General features: G+C 43.3%; 2 protein-coding genes across 2 annotated transcripts in view; one reads left to right on the plus strand and one right to left on the minus strand.

Moving 5' to 3' along the window:
- LOC6551818 overlaps nt 1-20,441 on the plus strand; it is a 59,389-nt gene that overhangs the window by 38,182 nt on the left and 766 nt on the right. Inside the window, exons 4-9 of the mRNA XM_001979589.3 lie at nt 16,112-16,315; nt 16,387-16,538; nt 16,598-17,233; nt 17,293-17,430; nt 17,488-17,939; nt 18,006-20,425. Coding sequence (XP_001979625.2) covers nt 16,112-16,315; nt 16,387-16,538; nt 16,598-17,233; nt 17,293-17,430; nt 17,488-17,939; nt 18,006-20,425 — 4,002 coding nt within the window. The remainder of the gene's footprint in view (nt 1-16,111; nt 16,316-16,386; nt 16,539-16,597; nt 17,234-17,292; nt 17,431-17,487; nt 17,940-18,005; nt 20,426-20,441) is intronic.
- Nucleotides 277-12,613, minus strand: LOC6551819. Its single transcript, XM_001979590.3, has 4 exons — nt 11,839-12,613; nt 1,665-1,859; nt 942-1,052; nt 277-885 (listed from the first exon to the last, which is right to left on the minus strand). Exons 1-4 carry the CDS (start codon nt 11,894-11,896, stop codon nt 659-661), a joined length of 591 nt encoding a protein of 196 aa, XP_001979626.2. The 5' UTR covers nt 11,897-12,613; the 3' UTR covers nt 277-658.

A 20,441-nucleotide genomic window follows, 5' to 3' on the forward strand; every position in this document is an offset into this window, starting at 1 on the left:
ACTTATCTCTCATACTTTCCATAAAAATGCACCCAACTTATTTTGAGCATTATCCATTCGAATGTCATTTTTTTGCCATTCAGGGAGATGTCTTATTTGCAAATTAAAAAACAAACAAATAAAGGTGTTTCGTTTCTTAAAAATAGTTTTATATTAAATCTGATAATGAAACTTTAAAGTATATACAAAACTTAAATGAGTATTTATCAATTTCTAGGCTAAAAAAATGCATTTTACTAACGGAATGTGTGCAAAAATTAATATAATATACGCTCCGAATACGAATTTTTATTATAACTTAAAATGATACCTCCAACAAGAATGTTTCAGCCAGAGGTGATAAAAGTTATTTAAAAAATAAATATTTTAAAAATGGAACGGACAAACTGCATAACCTTAGATCGTGGAATGCATTGTATTACGCGTTTCTTACAAGTCTTTTAAAACTATTGGAAATATATGAAAGTCTTTAAAGCAAGAAACAAGTCTGTACAAACCATCCGACTTAAGACTATAGCGCATTAACTACTTCAAAAATTGGTCTCGACCATTCGATTCTAGGTTGAATTTACAACGTAAGAAAAGCAATTAGTAATGTGTTAACTAATAGGCATCGGCAAACCTAGGCTACATATATTATGGGAAGAGCACTCGGGGCTCAGGTGAAGATGTCCTCGACCAGTTGCTTGGTGATGATGCGATGTGGCCGAGTCGGGTTCACCTTGGGGCGCTGATAGAGCCGGGCGTTAATGGCGTACAGCCGGGGTGAGAGGTCGCAGCGCACATTGAACCACCAGTCGCAGACGAAGACCGCCTGTGAGAACTGGGTGCCATTTGGGCAGAGGAACGTGGCCTGTCGTCCATCGATGTCGCAGTAGTGCCAGCCTGCGGGAGCATGTAGTATTTATTCTTCAGGCAAACATTGTTCAAGGATAACTCACCCTGGCACCTTGTCTCCATGTCGGCGAAGAACCCAGGATACTCCTGCTCGTCGCAGTAAAAGTTGGTGTACGGCACCGCCGACAGAATGGGATAGTCAACGCCAGGACGACCTGCAAATGATTTTGTTATTGCAATTAGTGAGTCGCCGAGCCACCGAAACACCGAAACCAAAACAAACTGCATGTCACGCAGTCGGCGGTTTCCAATCAATTTCACTTCATCCAACCTTACTTGAAAGAAACCTGCGGAAAAAAGCCTCTCCTACCTCCCAGAAGTGTCAACTGCAGGCGCTGCCCCAGGCTCACCAAAAAACTGAAGCCCCCATCAACCCGAAAAAAAAAAAAAAAAAAAAAATGGAAACAAAAATAAGCCCGGCATAAACAAATCCTCGACCGGTTTCAGTCGCCTCTCTGGCGCTAATAAATGAATTTACGAGTAGATGCACTTCTGTGCCAAATATCCATTCCGCTCGTCCGAAAATAATTTAAAATCGTGCACTTTTTTCTGGCCTGTCGCTGATGGCCCCGAAATGCATTTCGCTGCCCCATCTTCAGAACGACTACTCGAAAAATAGATGAAGAAGAGTATTGCTCTGCGCCAAGGACCCATGCCATTGTTTTCGATGTTGTGTCATGTTTAATTGACGGACTTTCGGGGCATGCATACTGAGATGAACCATTTAAAAAGCACAGTATTAGGTTCCTGCGAGATAATTTGGTTACCGGGAATGGATTTGCCCAGCTCTAGATACTCGCGAACGGAGGGGCTAAGGAAGTTGTCCGGTATCTCCGGAAGATCCTTCTCCTGGCTGCCGTTCTCATCATTCTCCAGATCCTGCTGCGGTTCCGGCTCGAAATTAACTGGTTCCGGAGCTCGTGGGCGTTTGGCTCGTTTGGAGCGCACCGTTTCATGGCAATCTGCAAGAAAATAACCCAACTTGTTAGTCAAAGTAAACAAATCGGCAAAGTTCAAGGTTTCGTCGAGGGGGAAAAACATTAAGGTCTACTACAATTAGCGGCGATGCCAATCATTGGCCTTAATGTCAAGACACAAACTTGATTTGCTTGATGCTACACAAACCACTCCCTAATCCAGTTAATGAGTCAGTAGCCGTCTAGCTTAACTTAACTTAACTTTAACCTCAGATTTGTTTGACCTGCTTTTAAGATTTAATATTCATTTTTGGTGCTGCGAGCAATTGAGCAACAATTGTTCTCTTACACGAACAGAAAATACTGAATGTCGCTATTTTTGCTTATATTTACTGTGCTATAATATTAACATGCAGACGAGTGTCTCGTCTATAATATACCCTTTACTCAGCTAGAGAAGCGCAGAAGCAAAGAGGCTGTTTCCGAAATTGCGATTTTTTCACAAGAAACTAATGTTTATCCCATATAAACACTGAAGGATAAAAGACAAGAAAACTGTGATTTCTTTCCTATTTCTCAATAAATCTTTCGTCTGTTCTTATGTTAAATTTCTGGTAAATGATATAGTCGTCAAAAAAAATGTATATACCCAATTTATTTTATCATTTTAAACTACATTTTTTTCAAATAACTAACTTGCAGTACTAGGTACTACTTATTGCGAATAAAATTTAGAATGGGTAATTTACATTTTTCGGAAACTGTGTTCCCAGTGTATGACGCTGTACATTTTGCAGTGTATTGTGTAGATTACTGCTGTGGCTGCTTCAGATGACAAGATTCGTGCGGCTGTTGCCGTTTTTGTGGCTGACCTTGCCGCTTCTTTTGCAGTGGGAAAAGATCTGCCACCAAATCGAGAATTTGCGGTAATTGCTCAATAAAAATGTATTGTTTTGTTCAGTTACTTTTCTGAAGTAAGCATAACTTGGCTTTGAGCTCATAAACCGTACCTGTTGCTTATGCAAACAAGCTCGATGCATTTGAGGTTGCAATTCTGCTTCCTTCACACGGCCCATTATAAAATTAGCTTTGGTCTTGAAAATCCGGTAGGCAATTCGGAATAGAACAAGTGATGCAGCAAACAAAAAGCGAATGCTTTGTGTGCAGTAAGGAGAATGCTACATTCAACTTTTAGTTAACTTCTCTTAGGTCTCCAAAAGTTGTTTGAACACCTTTTGGCACGTGATGAATATTAATGAGCTGACCCATATAACTTTTACACATATCCCAAAAGACAGACTTTAGTTTTATAGGTATTCTAGCAAATTTCCGATGCGTCGGCGTCTGGAAACTGCATGCTTCATCTGGGATTCGAAAACCTTAAGGTTTTCGAGATCTTTTCATACAAAACAGTCCGTCTACCTGGGACGGAGTTGGGTAGATCACCACGGAAAGGCTTCGTTTTAGCTCTTATATACTTTGAAACATATCTAGTATACATCTTATAGGTCAAGGGTTACGGCTACAACTAAATCCTTTTCTTCAGTCATGTATCCCTCAGACAAGCATTCTTTTTATTTAACTTACATATGAGCATAGGAAGTACAGACTTAAATAAACTTCTCCAAGTTTTTCAACATTTTGTTGCCCCATGATTTTGTTACTGCACTTGGAAGCAGTCAGAAAACTAGTTCTTCATTTTATATTCTACACTTCGTGCGAAATTTATTCACCTGGCAGTTGTCGCTGTTGTTTATTAATGCTGATTTTGCCTGTTGTAATTGACCTTAACCTTGTTCCGCAGTTGTCTGTATTTATTTTTATTTTTTTTGGTTGTGTAATTGAGTCGAATGTTTGACTCAGCCCCAGGCGATAAACTTTGCCTGGCCATCGATCTGGAACTGCATCGAACATGTGCCTTTCATCTAGTAAACTGATCGAGTGTGGGCTTATGCGTTAAACTTTCGACAGGGGAAGGCAAACCAAGTGCAGGTGTGCCAATTGATGAGTAATCAATCGAACGATCTAACTAGTTTTTAGTTGACACTTCCGAAGAGCTTGTGAACAATATTTTTCATTTGGGACTTTGTCTTGGTCTCTTTGTTGCATCATACGCAAAGTTTCATTGTAATTTTGGTGTTGCAACAAACAAGCTAGATAAAACTTCCTCAAGTTTCCAATCCTGATATGAATATGCACCAGCTAATGGACCAAACTATAGACCATTTACATGCTCAGTTTTGCCAAAAGGCAGGCATTAGTTGGCCACTGGTTTAGCTAATTATTGAAACCGAACCAATTAACTGCAAAACACAGAGGACAATCCCCAAAAAGCACAAAACAATTAGGCGAAATGCCAACTCCCACACAAAAACCAATCGAATGCAGAAAGCATAAAATTAAAAATTAGATTTTTGGGGACCAACATATGAGCCAGCCAGCCAACAAATTGCAAAATTATATTTCGCAAAAACAGCAACCAAGTTTATTACAACTGAAATAATTACTGCGAAAAAGAAAAACAATCAAATCGTAATTAGACGCCCGTTGAGGTGAGTCTTACTAAAATTCGGCCAGCTGCAAATTCAGCGACAAATTGTAAAAACTGCCCGGTTATTCACACATCCATGAGTCCGCGTTCGAGTATAAATCTCGATATCTATATCTGTAGCCAAGTCCATTAGCCACGCATTTGTTGTCAAAACTTTTGTGCGTGAGACAAGCCAAAAGAATTTTCATTGTGATCGAATATGGTATACCTTGCAAATGAGATTATTTAAAGCGATATCATATGGACACATCGTTTATTTAAAGCGATATCATATGGGCACTTAACTGGATTATTGCTGGTTACATGCATACATTCGAATATATATTTATTTTGTTATATAATTGTAAAAGTGGAAAATATTTGTATAGAGCGGCTTTAATAATAATAAACCGAAATCCGTAAGAGCCATTTGAAACTGCAAGGAGTAATGGCTAGTATAACTTTTAGTACCAACAGTTTCGAAGGAAACTGGAAAGACCAACACAAATCGTGTTTCCAAGACCAATTTCACGGAAAATTATAATGCCCTGCGTCAGAGTAAAAAGTAGCCATAAAAAGATTTAATTTTTCTGTGTTTTTTGGGGACCAAGTGCGTCGTCATGGGGCACACCCCTTTGCCACGTCAGGCGTTGTGGCTAGCTGGTTGTCGTTGTCTGCCGGTTGGGTAACCCAAGCTGAGCCGAACGGACGTTCCTAGTTGCCTAGTTGCCACTCTCCTCCGGTGGAGCGCGCTGCCTGCTCCGCATCCTTCATGTGTTGCTCCATCCAAGCTGATGATTTGGTGCGCTTTGGTTGGCTCGGATTTGGTTCGGTTCGGCTCGGTTTGGTTTGGTTTGGTTGGGCTGGCGGCTTGCCATCGCCCCTGTGATTGGGTTTTGGCTTGGTTTTGTTTTGTTTTGGCTTTTGTATGCAGTCGCATAATTAAAGTAATTGCCTTTCGATGTGTGTGCGCGAAATTGAGTCAGCAGCTGCTGGGGTGCAGGGGAAATTAAATAGCATACAGCAACGCATTTCACAATTGTAATTGCTGTTCGGTTCGACCTGCCGTTGAATTTGACACCTTTTCCCGCTTTTCCAGCGCTCAAACGCCCGATCCTCCAATTCGCCGGCTGATAAAAATCCGCCACATAAATCAAATTGCCACAAAACTCTTATCGGCGTAGGCCATCTATTTTGGGCCCATTGGCTTCGCAGGCTTTGTCTTTTCTGTGGCTGATTAGAGCCAGGTAATGCGACTTCATTTGGTCTTGTACTGCTGAAGCTCGCTCGCTGCGACTGCACATAAATTAAACTGTTTTGCGGCTTTCGGTTTTATCGGCTATCCGCCTCTAAATGCTATTATTATTTATGTTTTAGCCCATTGTCAGGAGTGGAAGGTTAGACTGGCGGTAAGGAACTAAATTACTTGAGTGCCGGAAATGGGGGCCCCATCTAAATTAGGCTTTCTCCTTTTTACAAACACTGTGAGATATTCCGTAAAATAGTTTTGATTGATTGGGTTTACTTAAAAACAGTTTGTGTTGCTTAAATTTTCCATCTCATTCCCAAAGTAATTCCCTGAAAATATCCCTCCATCATCCTCATGCTGTGTAAGCTGAAAGTTACATAAATAATATTACCAACTGTAGCCCTTCAGGAAATATTACTAAAAAGAAGCGACCACCTTGAATAAATTATGCACTTAATACACCTTAGTGTCAGCCATAAATACGCATAAGACTCATTAACAATAACTCTTCTTGATCGTAATCCGTTAAAGGGTTAAAAAGTCAAGTCAGGAAGTGCGGGGTTCGTCCAGCAACAATTGAGTGAAAATAAATCATTGACCAGAAAAAAGCAGGAGGAGGAGCAAAGACGATGCCATGGCATATCCTTCCATGTCACAGAAAACAGCCAGCGACAGGAGGAAAAAAAACTGGAAAACAGAAAAAAGCAGCCACATTAACGAGGATAATTCAGTTGGCATGATGAACATCATCGGACCAATGGCACAAGGCTGCTCTGCTGTCCTTGGCGAGTTGCAAGCGCGTAAAGCGGCGCAAAATAAATTAAGCTCATTATATAATTGAATCCTTGATAGGCTGATTATCCACACGGCCGCCTGGCTCCACCAGTCTCCTGCCCACTCGCTTATTAAAAGGATAATGCCCAGTCAAGCGCAAAGGATGCGAAATGGCCAAACGCAAAAATTATGTAAATGAATTTCCTGTTGCATGTGCTGTTCCGATGCGTTGGCCGTACTATATGTATGTGCAGATGTATCTGCGCGTTGGCCAGCGACATTTCCATAAATCTGCCAGGTGGTGCCACAGTCAAATTAAGCATGGTTGGCCTTAAAAACAATGCTTAAATACAGGTCTTTCTCCAGATACTGACTTTAAAGTGCTTTAAATTTGGCCGGTTCAAGGAAGCGCCGACACAAAATGATCAACTCAAATCCCATGGTTACCAATATATGGCTATTTCAATAAACGATCATTGCATATTACAAGCTATGAAAACTGCGAAGCTCCTTATAGTTGATAATCGCATCAAATACAACCACAATTATCCCATCGTTTGCTTAGATTACTGTCTCCGCAATCAAGGCAGCTACCAAGCTGAAAGTCACCGAAAAACTGTCGCGAGCTCCACCTTAAAAACTGGGGACAGAAATCCACACTAAAATTGCTTTTTCGAGCCGCCGAATCGCCAGTATATTCAAACGGCAACCTCATGCAGTCACGATTTGCACACAAGCGAGGTGGTGGGATATATAAATCTGGATGTGTTCAGAGTTATATGTGTGCAGTCGCAGGCCTCCTTAATCTATTGACTAAATGCATTGCATAAAGCGTCGGTCGGACGGTCGGCCGGTCGGCCAAACCTCTGAGCCAAGACCTAAAACAATGCCACCACAAAACGAACGAGTTCAGTTTGCCGGCCCGGTTCGGTTTTCGTGCAGCAGCGCTTTCAATGGCCGCAAATAGCTCAAAGGCGCTTTGTCTAGCCAGTATGGAGTCCACCCTCCACCCTCCACCCTCCTACCTCCTACCTCCTCAGATCCCGCCCGATATGCGATGCGATACCATACTATACTATTCCGTACTGTGCCCCTGTAAAACCCACTCCCTGTTGCTGCTGCATGGTTAAATTATGAACGCAGCCGTAAATCTATTTGTTAGCTATGACCAAAAACTTCAAATCTAGATTCGTTTTAGGCCAGAGAACTTTTAGCTGAATTCGAATGGCCAAATAAAATTTAATACGGAATACAGTCAGAACAGATCTTGTTGTCTCCCGAACTTTATCGCTGGGCCGCAAGACACCCACCAATATTCCAGTTAACTACTACTTGCACTGAACAAAAAGGTTGGTAGTTGAAGCACCTATCATGTCACATTTAATAAGTGTAGAAATAGTATCTTTCTGTTAATCGAACTATGTTGATGTACGTATATTCGCCATTAATACGAACTTAAGAATTTGTACTTGTTTATTTCTGTGTATGAACGAAACCATGTCGATAGTCGCTTTAGGCTTAGATTTTTGTATACAAAACTTGAAACTTCTTACATAAGATTTCGGCTCGTTGGGCTGCTGTTCGCCAGCTTATTACCACTATAAATTTGCATTCGGGTGTGGGCGTCAATGGGAATTTGGCTCGAGGAAGAGTTTCATTTTCTGCAGGTTATACAATCGGTCATTTTTGAAATCATAAAGCTTGCACTTTACGATTGGCTCGTATAACTCGCAAGCAATCAACGGAGGAATGCATTTCTCGTTACTAAATTATGGGATTTCCAACTTTGCTACACCAAAAACATAGCCATCCGCATTTAAATCCATGTAATGAGCCCATCCATTGATAATTTTTCGTTTCAATGAATCAACCCACTCCGAAAACGAGCTGATCTCATGGTTGTCTGCTACAAAATAAGTTTAATAAGCTTTTATATGTAATTATGCACTTTTCCACGTTAATTGCATTGAAAATCCGCGACTGATTTCCACAGTTTTCCCAACCTGCCAGCCGCTCCGATTTCCCGCATCCTGGGCAATAAGGTGAGGCAGGAGTTCGCTTTTCGTGGCCGCCTGGGCCGTTTTTCATGTCGCATATCTCATAAATATAAATGACTGAATTTTTCCGCAATTTGTCGCACACAAAACAAATTTCATTTTAATTGAAAATTATGCCAGAGCATTAACATGAGCAGCGGTTTAATGGATTCTGTTGTGGGATCTCGTAGAGGATGTTGTAGTTTGAATTTATGGATGAATTTTATGGAGGATGCTGCCCGATTTTGTGTCAAGTGTTTGGTAGATTGTTTTCACAAGGAAGAGGCTTGGATAGAAAGCAAATGATTGAGACATATACAATGATGTTCTCTAATCAAGGATCCTGTAAGGAGTCATGCATTTAATGATTGATTTGTACCCATTAATAAAAAAGGATATAAGTGACAAATTGTGAACCGAATGGGGGAAAACTCAATCGGATTGGAGCTCGGCATTCCAGTACTTTTTTGACCAAACTTATCGCTTTGTTGGCCGTTGACTTGGCCAGCAGATTTGCATTTGTCAGCTGGGCGGTCCGCCGTTGTTTGTTGGCCTGGCCAAATGTGTTGGCTGACAGCCGCATAAATTGTTTTCTCATGTGTGCCAAATGTTTGACTTACGCGCAAAAATGTTTGCGCAGGTAAATCTTTTGTGTGTGCACCGGATTGGGTCAAATTTTTTGTCTTGTTTTCCGCCAGAGCATTTGTATTTTGTTGCTAGCCATGCATATAAATCAATTAATTTATACACAAAAATGCAAAATGCTTGCGGAGCATTGCGTGCGAAGTTATTTCCTCCACCTGGCAATGCGCAACTATTCGGCAGCTTTTAGCCCACTCTGCAAATTATTGGTCAATTATGCACACGTATCGAGATGGGGTAGATAATAAAAACGCACTGCGAATTTAATGCCTAATTGAAAAAGTGCGATATATAAATCCTGTGTGGTTATCAGCAACTAGATTCGAAAATTCTTGGCCCAGAAACTGGTGCACTAATCCACTATAGCGTTTCTCAATCTTCCATTCTAGTTATAAACACAATTGAAACGTATTTGTAACTGCCCTAAAGCAACGTTCATTAAACTCTTCACCTGTTTGCACTTCCTGCACTTCTATTGCTTATATGTATAATAAAAACACGTGTACGTATTGAAATAATTTAGAGTTTTGTCATTCACATAACTGCCTATCTGCCAGTCTCTCGCAATAATTGAAAATCATTTGCATTCGAATGGCAAAAGGCTGGCTATGGCCAAAGCATCTGACAATCTGCGCCAAGCGGATGTGCCGAACAGCAGCTGAAAGGTTATTTGCCAGTTAGTTGCATGCATTACGTATACGCCACGTTGGCTGCAACTCGCGACTGATTTGTGTGGCCGACAGACGGATGCGATGCGATGCTTTGCGCGGCTAATGTGAGTGGGAAGCCATTCGTCGGGATGATGGGCTCCAACTAGAGGGCCCCAGGCGCATTTTGCATCCATTCATGAGGAGAAGCCTTCGCCATTACTGGCAACTTTCAAAATTTAGATGGGAAACATGAGTGGGCTTAGAAGGAATCACTAGCTAAACACATTTGCACAGTTCCTAAATAGATTGTGGCTAAATTAAAGCACATCCGCTCGAAGCTGCGTATTAAGGTAGAAATTAAAATATATCTTTCGGATATACTCGTCAGGTAGCGTTAGGGTAGATACTATTAATTATTAAACGCATACTCAATATTCCTAGGCATTGTCAACAGTTTGACATTTGCTCTATGTGAGGCCTGCTTGGAAGTGTGGGCTAGCACTCTTGACATGAAAGGTTTATTAAAATCCAAGTAATAATCGAACACAATGCCAGAGCGACTGGTAATTAGAGGCCAGCACAAATCGCACCTCATTGAAATGGCAAAAAGGCAAAAAGTATCGGTAGGCAGACGTTATAAGACGGCCAAAGGCGGATTGGTTCGCATAGCCTTCGCTTCGGTCGCTTAATTTCGCCTTTTTATTGTCTGAGCATAGTTGGTTGTCTTTTTGCATTTGCCACACAAAATGTCGTGCAGCATCTGGCTGTGGATTTGTATTTTTTGGGTGCGGACTTGAGCAACCTTCAGAACCATGCAAATGTCAGATGCCATCTATAGCAGAACTTTCCCGTCTGGGCGAACGTCGATTGCCGTGTGGCGTCTGGCCGGAATTTGGAAAGTATTCCCAGGCGACATCATCTTGATGTGCATTTGCAGTTGCCGCAACTCATAAATAACCCGAACTTTGGCGCTGTGTCGCTGGCCAATAAAACACTCGAATATTCCGCATGGTGTCGTGTCGGACTGCGCATTTTGCAACTTGTGGCTCTTCCCAGCGCCAGCAAAAGTTACGCAGGCGCCTGAACGCCAAGTGGCCAAATCTTTGGCCAACCGATGGAAAGCCGCCCGACCGACTGACACGCCAAAAAAGTGCAAATAAAACAAAATGCAACTGCTGCGTTGAGAACGCAGTTTTTGGCTTGCGGTTTGTTAGCCCGCGCTTGACACTTCGAGGCAGGCGGTTGGCTTGCCGCAACGCAGCTGGCTGCATCCCGCCTCCGCCTGCACTACAGTGGGGCCTCGCTACAGCACCAATATAAAAACCCATTTTCATGCTTGAGAGAACGTAGGCTCCCAAAATAACCACATTACCTTATTCACACAATACAAACAATGAATATTAATCTGGTTTTTATATTCCTAACCAATGATAAATATGTTTTGGAGCATTTTACTTAAATATTTTTAAAACCATATACTGTTTCATTACATTTTCATGATTGATGGGATTTATATTAATATTTTAATAGATTTTCATTAGGCACCCATCCCTGTAAGGAGCACATGTCGTGTAATCTGCTAGAATTTATTGCGCTTAACTGGCATTTGTGTGCATGTAATTCGATTAACTGAATCCATGCCAAAACAACTTGTACTTCCTGTGACCATAAAATATGTTTTTCCTTGTGGATGTATCTTTTTACATTACTCCAACTTTGTCTTTCAGGTGCTTTTATTGCGTATGATATTTTGGATTGTAAGCATATGGCAATCAAGTAGTTTATCAAATACCAAATATCAAAAGTGTCATTCAGTCATGCAGCATTTATGTGATTGATTCACAAATGCCAATATAAACTTGAGTAATTGAGTTTCTGATTTCGATAATCAATAGTCAGAACTGCATAGTTGATTAGGGCGAAATTCCGTCAAATGTTGGCATAAAGTCAAACTAAAACATTCTGAATATGGGTTTGTGGTAAATGTGAAACTATAACTGCAACTTATTAAACAAAAGTAATATCTTTATATATTTTTTACGTGTCGATTTGCACCAAGCAACCTCTCTACTTAGCATGCGAGCCACATAAATATTGTGGGAATCTTTGATTTATGGCTGGTGGGATTGTCTTCACAGCTTACCAGTAAATAATAAATATCCACAAATGATGATGAACACAAAACTTATCCTCGGCAACATGTTGCTGCTGTGTCTGCAGTGGTAAATGTTATTTTTGCTCCTTTTGTTTTGTCGGCGAGCGTTTCCTTTTCTTTTTCGACTCCCACTGCTTCAGTTTGATTTATGTGTTGACCTTTTGCAATGTTTGTTGGTTTGCTGGTTTGTTTGTTTGTTTGTTTGTTCGGCAAGCACTTGCACCTACTTTCATGCACTTGAAACCGATCGACAAGGCAACAAAAACCGCGTGCGGTTGCTACTTTTCGCCTTAAGAAGCAATTACTATTAATTCGTTTTTATTGGCAATTGCCGCTGCCGTTGCGCTCGTGTTTCGCTTGTTTACTTTTCCCAGTTGGCAATAGGAAAATGCTAGTAAATGGAGCAACGCCAAAGCCGGAGATTGCCGCAAATTTGCATAGCCTGTAAAGCAGTGGAGTCGCATGCGAGGAGGCGATTGCCCAATAGGCCGCCAAAATAGCGGGTGGGTAAAAGCAACGCTTCACAGTTGAAGTTGCACAGTTGACGTTGCAGTTGCAGTTGCAATTGCCTCAGATGTTTTTCTCTCTTCTGAACTTTTCCTGGCACAATGGAGCACACGAATAGGGCAACACAACACAAATGGTATAATAATAATACAACTTCTTGATTCACTTTTATTATGGCGGTCTGCAGTAATTCTTGGGCTTCTCTGATCGCCAGACAAGTACAACAACCATTCAACCAGACGCTTCGACCTCAACTGACTGCAATTGTTGTGGAATCGAGCACGAGTACTTGGCGGTCTACTCAGAAACCACAAACTCGCTCCACTCTGGAAAAACACTCCAGCTCGGATTTGAGTGGGCTTTTTGAGCCAGTCCTGAACTCGTTTGTCGTGCCTCCAAGAAACATACACGTGTATGTGTTCAACTTGAGCGCGCACTCGGCTAGCTTACTTTTAATTGTACTAACTAACTAGCTCGATCTGCTCTGCTCTTGCAGATCTTGCAGATCTTACGCAATGGCCAATTGCCGATGAATCACGAAAAAGTTCGCAGTTCGCAGTCTAGAGAGCCCCGAACCCTATTTTGGGCAACCTTCGAGCGGAAAACTAGCCTCAAAAGAACAAAAAGCCAGCCACCTAGGCCACAACGTCTAATTAATAGTGTAATTAAGTTTTTCACTTCATATTTTGGACTTCTTAGCCGACTGGAGACTGCGATAGAGCGGAAAAGCCTGTGCTGAATGACACTTGGTTGCGATTTGGGGGCCTTTCATTTTTTAGAGGTTTTCTGACGCTTTTTTGTTTAACTACTGAAACTCAAAAAATTACTCTGAAGAGGAATTCCAAGTATAATTGTAATACCTTCAAGCATTATCGCAGAAAATGCAGAAAGCCTTACTTTGCACAAATAAAAAACGATATTTTAAGAATTATTGAAGATATAAGTGTTTAATTCCAAGCAAATGAAAATCTAAGATTTCCGAAAATTTATGAAAATTAAATTTAGCTGAAATTAATAAATCTAGCACAGTATTTTTGTAAGTGTCTTGGCCAAGAGCATCCCGCCTGCGAACGTTCCACAGTTGACCTTGTGCTGCAGGTCTTTGGCAGCCACAGAATGCGACTTGGTCGCAGAGGCTTCTTCTGGCCAACCAAGAGTCTTCTGGGCCCGCATTTCAATGAAGTTAATGGAGACACAAAGGAGGGCTTTGGGCGGGGTAACTAAATTACTCTGCCATGTGCCGTGTGCCATGTGCCGTCCAGCATTCGCAATTAGCCTTGTCCAGGGAATGCCAATCGGATTGACCGGCTGATGCTGCTGGTGGCTTTTGGCTAACATCAGTCAGGCAGCTCAGCTTGGTCCAATCTTGGGTAAGGTAGTAGGCACACCTCAAGGCCTCCCACATAAATCATAATCACATTAGCCCCTGGTCCAGTCGGATTGAGGCGCGCAGAAATCGCTGTGCGTTCGCTTCCCCGATGGTTAATTGCAAAAATAAACAGCAGCAAAGCGTACTCAAATTATGTATTATATAAAAGGAGAAACAATTATTAATGGCAAAAGCCAAAGAGTCGCGACTGGGCATTACGCAGCCGATCTGAGCCAAGTTGAAAATCAAAAAGCTGGCTAACGAGGCGGCGCAAAATGCTACCAAAATGCTACCAAATTGCGTGTCCGTCCGTCCGATTGTCTGTAATTGATAAACTGGCCAAAATGAACTCGACTGTCTGTCTGTGATCGACTGACGTCGCTTAACTTACCGCAAATGCTGATTATTAAACAAAAAATGTACGTTCAATCCTATTAAAAACTGCGTTTAATAATCGCAGTTGCGCACACTTTTCTGTTGCATGTAGTAACTTTAATTGCACACTAATAGTTTTAATGTTATAAACGAAGTGTTATAAGCGAAATCAATGTAGAACTGCCGAAATTTTCATCAAACAAACGCCGACAAGGCTTTGTAATCTCCAGAGGCATATTAAATCAAAGTGAAGTCTGTGTTCGAGCTGATCAAGTTATGTCAGTATTTTCGCAGAGTTCACAAAATGATGGCAACCATTTTTGAGTGATTGATATTCGGCCAGTAGACTTACGATCGCACACTAATCCCACAGCAGTCCGATGCGAATTTCGTGTTTCTTAATTGTATTTATAATAATAAGCGCGGAAAAGGGTCTCCTTTTATTTGATGAATTTATACGGGGCAGTTGTGTTCCATTGCTTGCAAAAATGTCGATTGATATAGGGTAAAGAACAAGTTTGCGACCAAATGAAATATTTATGTTCTGGATCAGTCTCAACAGCCATTATCTATTATAGGTATCCGACTGTACCCGACCACTATATCATATAGCGCAAGAATTGATTATTAAGTTGATTATTTCGGTTTTCTGACAATATACGTTATGAAAATCAGACACCTGCAGAGGAACAATCGGAAATTTCATTAAAAATAACAGAATATACGGTGTTTTTTTGTTAATTTATATGTTCTTCAGTTTTTTCAAGGGTATATAAGCTTGGGCTACCTTTCTTATTTAATTAAATGTATCAAGCCAGAACATAATACATTAAACAAAACGATGTACATGTAAGGAAATGCCAGAAACACTCGCATATTTTATCAAATAATTTACTCATTGATTAAATTTTGTTCGATTGAAACTTAGTTGATATAGGGGGTTGGTATTCTTCCACAGAATAGAACACTGCCTTGCTCGTAAAGATTTTTGTAAGCACTTTAGCCCCGAGAAACTGGCAGTCAGCTCTTGGTTTTCTATCTCAACACCAAAGTGTTTTTGTGGTCAAGTAAACTTAATTGGCGAGGACTGGATGGGAGTATGAATTGGGTAACTGGGGACTCTTGATAGACAAGGTAAACAATAAACATGTCTATGCCTATGATATGAGGCTCTCAAACTCGACGCCAAACCCTTGACAAGGTCAGCTGAATTGGTTTCAAAGTGCCCCGAGCGACGGGAATGGCAAAACGATCCGCGTTTCGTTTTAATGATGTGCCAGATTCGGGCTCCTACATGGTTTCATTTACACGACAACTCTAGCGATTGGATCGCTCGATGGATGCCCGTTTATGGCAGAACAGCCCGCTGGCGCGAACTTGCCTGTCATCCGCTACAAATCAGCTGTCATAAGCCAGATCCAATCGGATCCGATCCGAGTCGGGGCAGCATTATTTCGGCGATTGTTACAATCACTTTCAAAACCCAACTAACAGCAACATAATCGCTGATAATGATCATTGCCACTTGACAATCGGCGGAGAAGATGATTGCGATTAACACCATCGGAAGATGCAGTGTTGCCCGTTTCGATTGGAAAGGAAGTAACCAGCAATAGTGGTTATAAAAATAGTTGAAACCCCTTCTTAGTCTGGACTTGCTTTGAAGTTCTTCAGCGTACTAGTAAAATGCTAAATCAATTTGCATCAGCTACATACATGTATTTCTGATTAGGTGGACTTAAACTTGTCTTAAGTTTATGAAAGTAAGCGTTGTGTGAAAACAAGACGAACTGGCTGCTCTGAGAAGTGGCCACCGATGGTCCTCCATTGGGGACTGCAAATTTAAAATCCGAGACGTTCGCCATTCACCTGGAGCGGCGGATAGGTGAGGTCGGGTTAGGTGGCAACTGCTGGCAACGCAGAGTCATTAGAATGTGCAACGTATTAATCTGCATGGCTATCTTCATCCAGCTAACCACAGACATTTTCCGCCACTTCTTGCACTCGCAGGTGGTTCGAGCGGCCAAGCAAAAACTGAGCGACTATGCCGCCGAAACGCTGGCCAGCATTTCCAAGCGGTTTTCCCACCTGCACGGCCTTCTCCAGGTGGCCGAGCTGCAGGTCATCGAGAAGCTGCGCGAGTCCAGTTGGCCGCCGCAGATGAAACTCAACGAAGCCATGGGCCAGCTGGATGGCTACGAAGCTGTCATCAAGGTGGGTGTCTGGGTACAGACGGTTTAGCTAGACGGTTTAGTCCTTATTAAAATGCACCATTCCTTACATAGCGATTAAAAAGGAATTTGGAAAGTGGAGCAGACAACAACTTGGGCGTACCCAGCGATGTCTCGCTAAACTGGCTGCTCAAGCTCATTTGCGAACATATCGAGAAGATGCCCACAACTGTGCGGGTCAGCAAGATCGAGGAAAATCCTTACCGGTAAGTAAATTATGCCGATTTTATTGCTCAATGATAATGATTTTGTTTAATTTTTTTAGCGTTACCTGCAGTAGATTCTTGGACATGTCCAACATATTCAAGTGCGAGTTTGTGGACCCCAATATACAAGTTTGTTTCAAGACCGACTTCGAGAGCAGTCGTAGGCTTTCATCGTCGCCCAAGTCCTCCAGCGGTGGCAGGGAAAACTTTCGTCCACTTTCAGCCAATCGTATATCAACCCAAAAGTCGAAGCTGAACCCAAACCAAATGTCACAGAACCAAAATGTCGCCAGTCTAAATTCATCCGCCGCCATTGTCGATGACTTTCCAGATATTCTCCACAACTTCTCGGCATTGGTATTCATCAAGCCCAATAAAACGGCTGAGGACAGCAGCGATTGGTTCAAGACCGATGCACTGGTCAGGGTGCGCTCGGTACACTCCCCGGAGGATTTCTATGTGCAAAGCATCCATGCCGCCCAGCGATTGCAGGAGGAGATGGATACCTTTACGCAGCCACTTTCGGGCAGCTGCTCCGTTCCGCCAGCTATCGTGGTGGGTCAGCACTACATTGTGCACCGCAAGGATCAGGACCGATTCTATCGCGCCATGGTCAGCCAAAAGCTGACCACTCGAGGTGTTTACAAAGTTTTCCTGCCGGATATGGGCCTCTACCTTAATGTCCACAGTGGCGAGTGAGTTCTCTGCACGAATTCTGCAGGACAATTTCCTTCTGCAATGCAATCTCTTCCAGCTTCCGTGTGGTGCCGGAGCGTCTATCCCACCTGCCGTACTCCGTCCTACACTGCAGCCTAAGGGAGTTGATGCCTGGCCATGGTGGATCCGAGTGGGGCACTAAAGCGAGCGGCTTCCTTAAGCAGATAGTGCAGAAGTAAGTTATTCTGAGCCGCCCCAAAAATCCGACAATTTCCCAGTCTTCTGGTTCTAGCAACCCCGTGCATCTGATCGTCAATAAAGCCCTGACCCATGAACTGCATGAGGTGGACCTGATCACCAGCAACTACAACACCAGCATCTCCGTGCGCGATTCTTTTCTATACTCTGGCCTGGCGCGCTCACGCTGCGACCGGGAGTCAGCTATGAGTCCTCAATGGCTGCAGCCTGCTCCTACTGCGCTTCGTCTACCCAGGATGTCGTTTCAATTCGGAGACGTGCACATGATCCAGATGCTGCACGTGGAGGACCCGCAGGAGTTTTATGTCATGCGCCACGAGAACGAGGAAAAGCGCTCGTTGTTGCAGGCCAGCCTGCAGGCGGCCATGGAGCGCATTAGCATAAGCCAGTTGCAAAACATCTTTCTTGGACGGCTGCGTCTCGGTTGCGTGCTGCAGTCGGATGGACAGTGGAAGCGTGCTAGCATTGAGCAGATCCTTGCCGACGGTGAGTTTAGACAGCCATGTTATAAGTGGTCGTATCTAATACTAATAAAATTATGCTTTTTCGCAGGATATGTTCTGGTGCGCCTGGTGGACGAAGGTCCGAGCCAGAAGGTTTTCTGGAATCAATTGTTTGTGCTGCCTCCGAATTTTTGGGATACAGGGCTGGCCATCAAGTGCTGCCTGGCGGATGTGGAGACCTGTGCAGAGCATTCCTATATGTGGACTCCAGAAGCAACGACCTGCTTTAAGCAGCTGACCTCAAATCCAAAACTTTACATGGAAGTTATTCGTGCGACGACGGATGTGGTCTACGTGGCATTAAACTTTGTCCGCTCCAACTCGGAAACCACAAGTGTTGGAGTGCAACTAGTGGCCCAAGGATATTGTACCTCCAGCGGGGAGAGCAGTAGGACGATCAATCCACCCGAGTCCACACGATCTGTGCGTCTTGATGTGGAAACCCAGAAGTTTCTTGCACAGCAAAGGGACCGGCCAGTGGTGGAAGTGTCACCTTACCAGAAGCACGATAATACCGAGCGCAACAAACGAACAACTGTCCGTGTTCTTCACGTTCGGAAGCCCGATGAGTTTTACGTGACCTTGCCCCATTTCGAGCCAGCCATCCTTACCTTGCAGAAGTCGGTGCAGAAAGCAGCTGCCGCAATGTACCAGAATATGGTGCCCAGAAGCAATTGGCAGGTGGGCGACATGTGTTATGCGCGGGTTCAAGCCAAATGCGATTCGCTGGTTTTATGGCATCGGGGAATCGTCAGAAAAGTCATACAACCTGGTATTACTTCCCAAATGGTACGCTGCCATGTGCAGTTGAGGGATTTGGGTGAGCTAGTCGAGGATGTGCCCAGTTCGTCTCTGGCCAATATCGATGAGGCGAACATGCGCATTTCAAGCAGCGCAAAGCGTTGTCACCTACACGGAATTCGGGCTACTGGTGATGAATGGTCAAAAGACGCCATTGAATTCTTTATGGATCAGTTGCAGGCTTATGACGATATTCACGTGACAGGATTCGGGCATGCGGAAAACTCTTTGAGCGTTGTCCTATGGGGTTCCCTCTCCATAGTCAGTGGAGCCTTTTCGCCCGCTCGTATAAAGTACGTTAATATCAACAAGGTTCTCCTGATGGCCGGAATGGCACAGAAGGATCTCAACCTCAACTTTGATAACGAAGACCAGCAATCGATGCCGGAAAATGTAAGCGTGAGCTTCGCAGAAACTGCGAAATCCATTGACTTTGAGATCTATAGAGACCAAAGTGATAGAATTACGAAGACTAAAAGCCTAAGCCCCATTGATTCGCCAGGGCTGAAAGCCGGCTTCGAGCACAACGAGGACATGCCGCCGCTAGAACTGCTCGAGGATTTGGGAAAGACCAGGACTACAACGGGCGAGGAAACACCACCCGCGGCTTGGATTACCCGACGTAAGTGCGATAAGGCCATTTTCACGGCTATCGCCACCAATGTGACCTACGAATGCTGCATATACTTGACTCTCGCCAGCGATAAGCCCTTCATCGAGCACATGCGCAACCTGCTGGTACGGGAATACAAGCCACTAATGGAAAAGCAACAGCGATCCACCTGCCATGCATACAAAGTGGGGCAAGCGGTGGTGGTCACCTATCACATGGACAACCTGATCTACCGAGGAATAGTACAGCGTCTGGAGAACAATCACGATGAGTACACAGTGTACTACGTGGATTACGGCAACATGGAGCTGGTCAAGGCCGATGAACTGCTTCCATATGCTCCGTTCCCGGACCTGAACGCAATGTGTTTTCTGGTGGAGATTCACGGAGTGCGATCAAAACGAGGAAAGTATTCTGTACAGGAAATGGATACCGTCCACCGCACTTTGGTCATGAAGCTGAGCAGTGTCCGTATTGTGGATGCCGAAACAGTGGGTGTGAACAAGCTGCCCACATGCCAGATCAAGGTGGGCAATGTTGACATTGGCACCATGATGATAGACTGCAACATGTCCGTACCTATCGAAAAGCAGCCAATCAAAAAAAAAACTCTATATTTACCTTTACAAAAAGCTCTCGAGGAGTTCAAAGTATTTGACGAGCTTGACAACCTGGCCTCCGGGGAGGGAGAACTATCAGAAGAAGAAGCTCCGCGCACCCAGCGTAAGCAAGGAAGCATTTCATCGGTTCAGCAACCGCCCATTAAGAAAAAATTCCTAGTAGATCAGAAGGAGGTTGAAGCCTTTAACTGTGATCAGGATTTTGATTGCCAGCAAGCCGCACAGAAAATGTCCCTCAACAATAGTTTTTATTTCAGCGACTTTGGCAAATACGCTGGTGAAACAGCAGCCGATGGATCAGATGATAAGCTGTACTCAAATTCCTCTGAAAATATGGAAATGGAAGTCTTTGCCAACAATGATGGCAGTCAGTTAGAGCCTCTAAATTCCCTCGCCGCCGATCAGTTGAGGCGCCGCATTGCTTTGCGTCAAAAGGTGAATAAAAATACTA

The sequence above is a fragment of the Drosophila erecta genome, unplaced genomic scaffold (assembly GCF_003286155.1).
Source record: "Drosophila erecta strain 14021-0224.00,06,07 unplaced genomic scaffold, DereRS2 tig00000000-arrow-pilon, whole genome shotgun sequence".
Classification (NCBI taxonomy): domain Eukaryota; kingdom Metazoa; phylum Arthropoda; class Insecta; order Diptera; family Drosophilidae; genus Drosophila; species Drosophila erecta.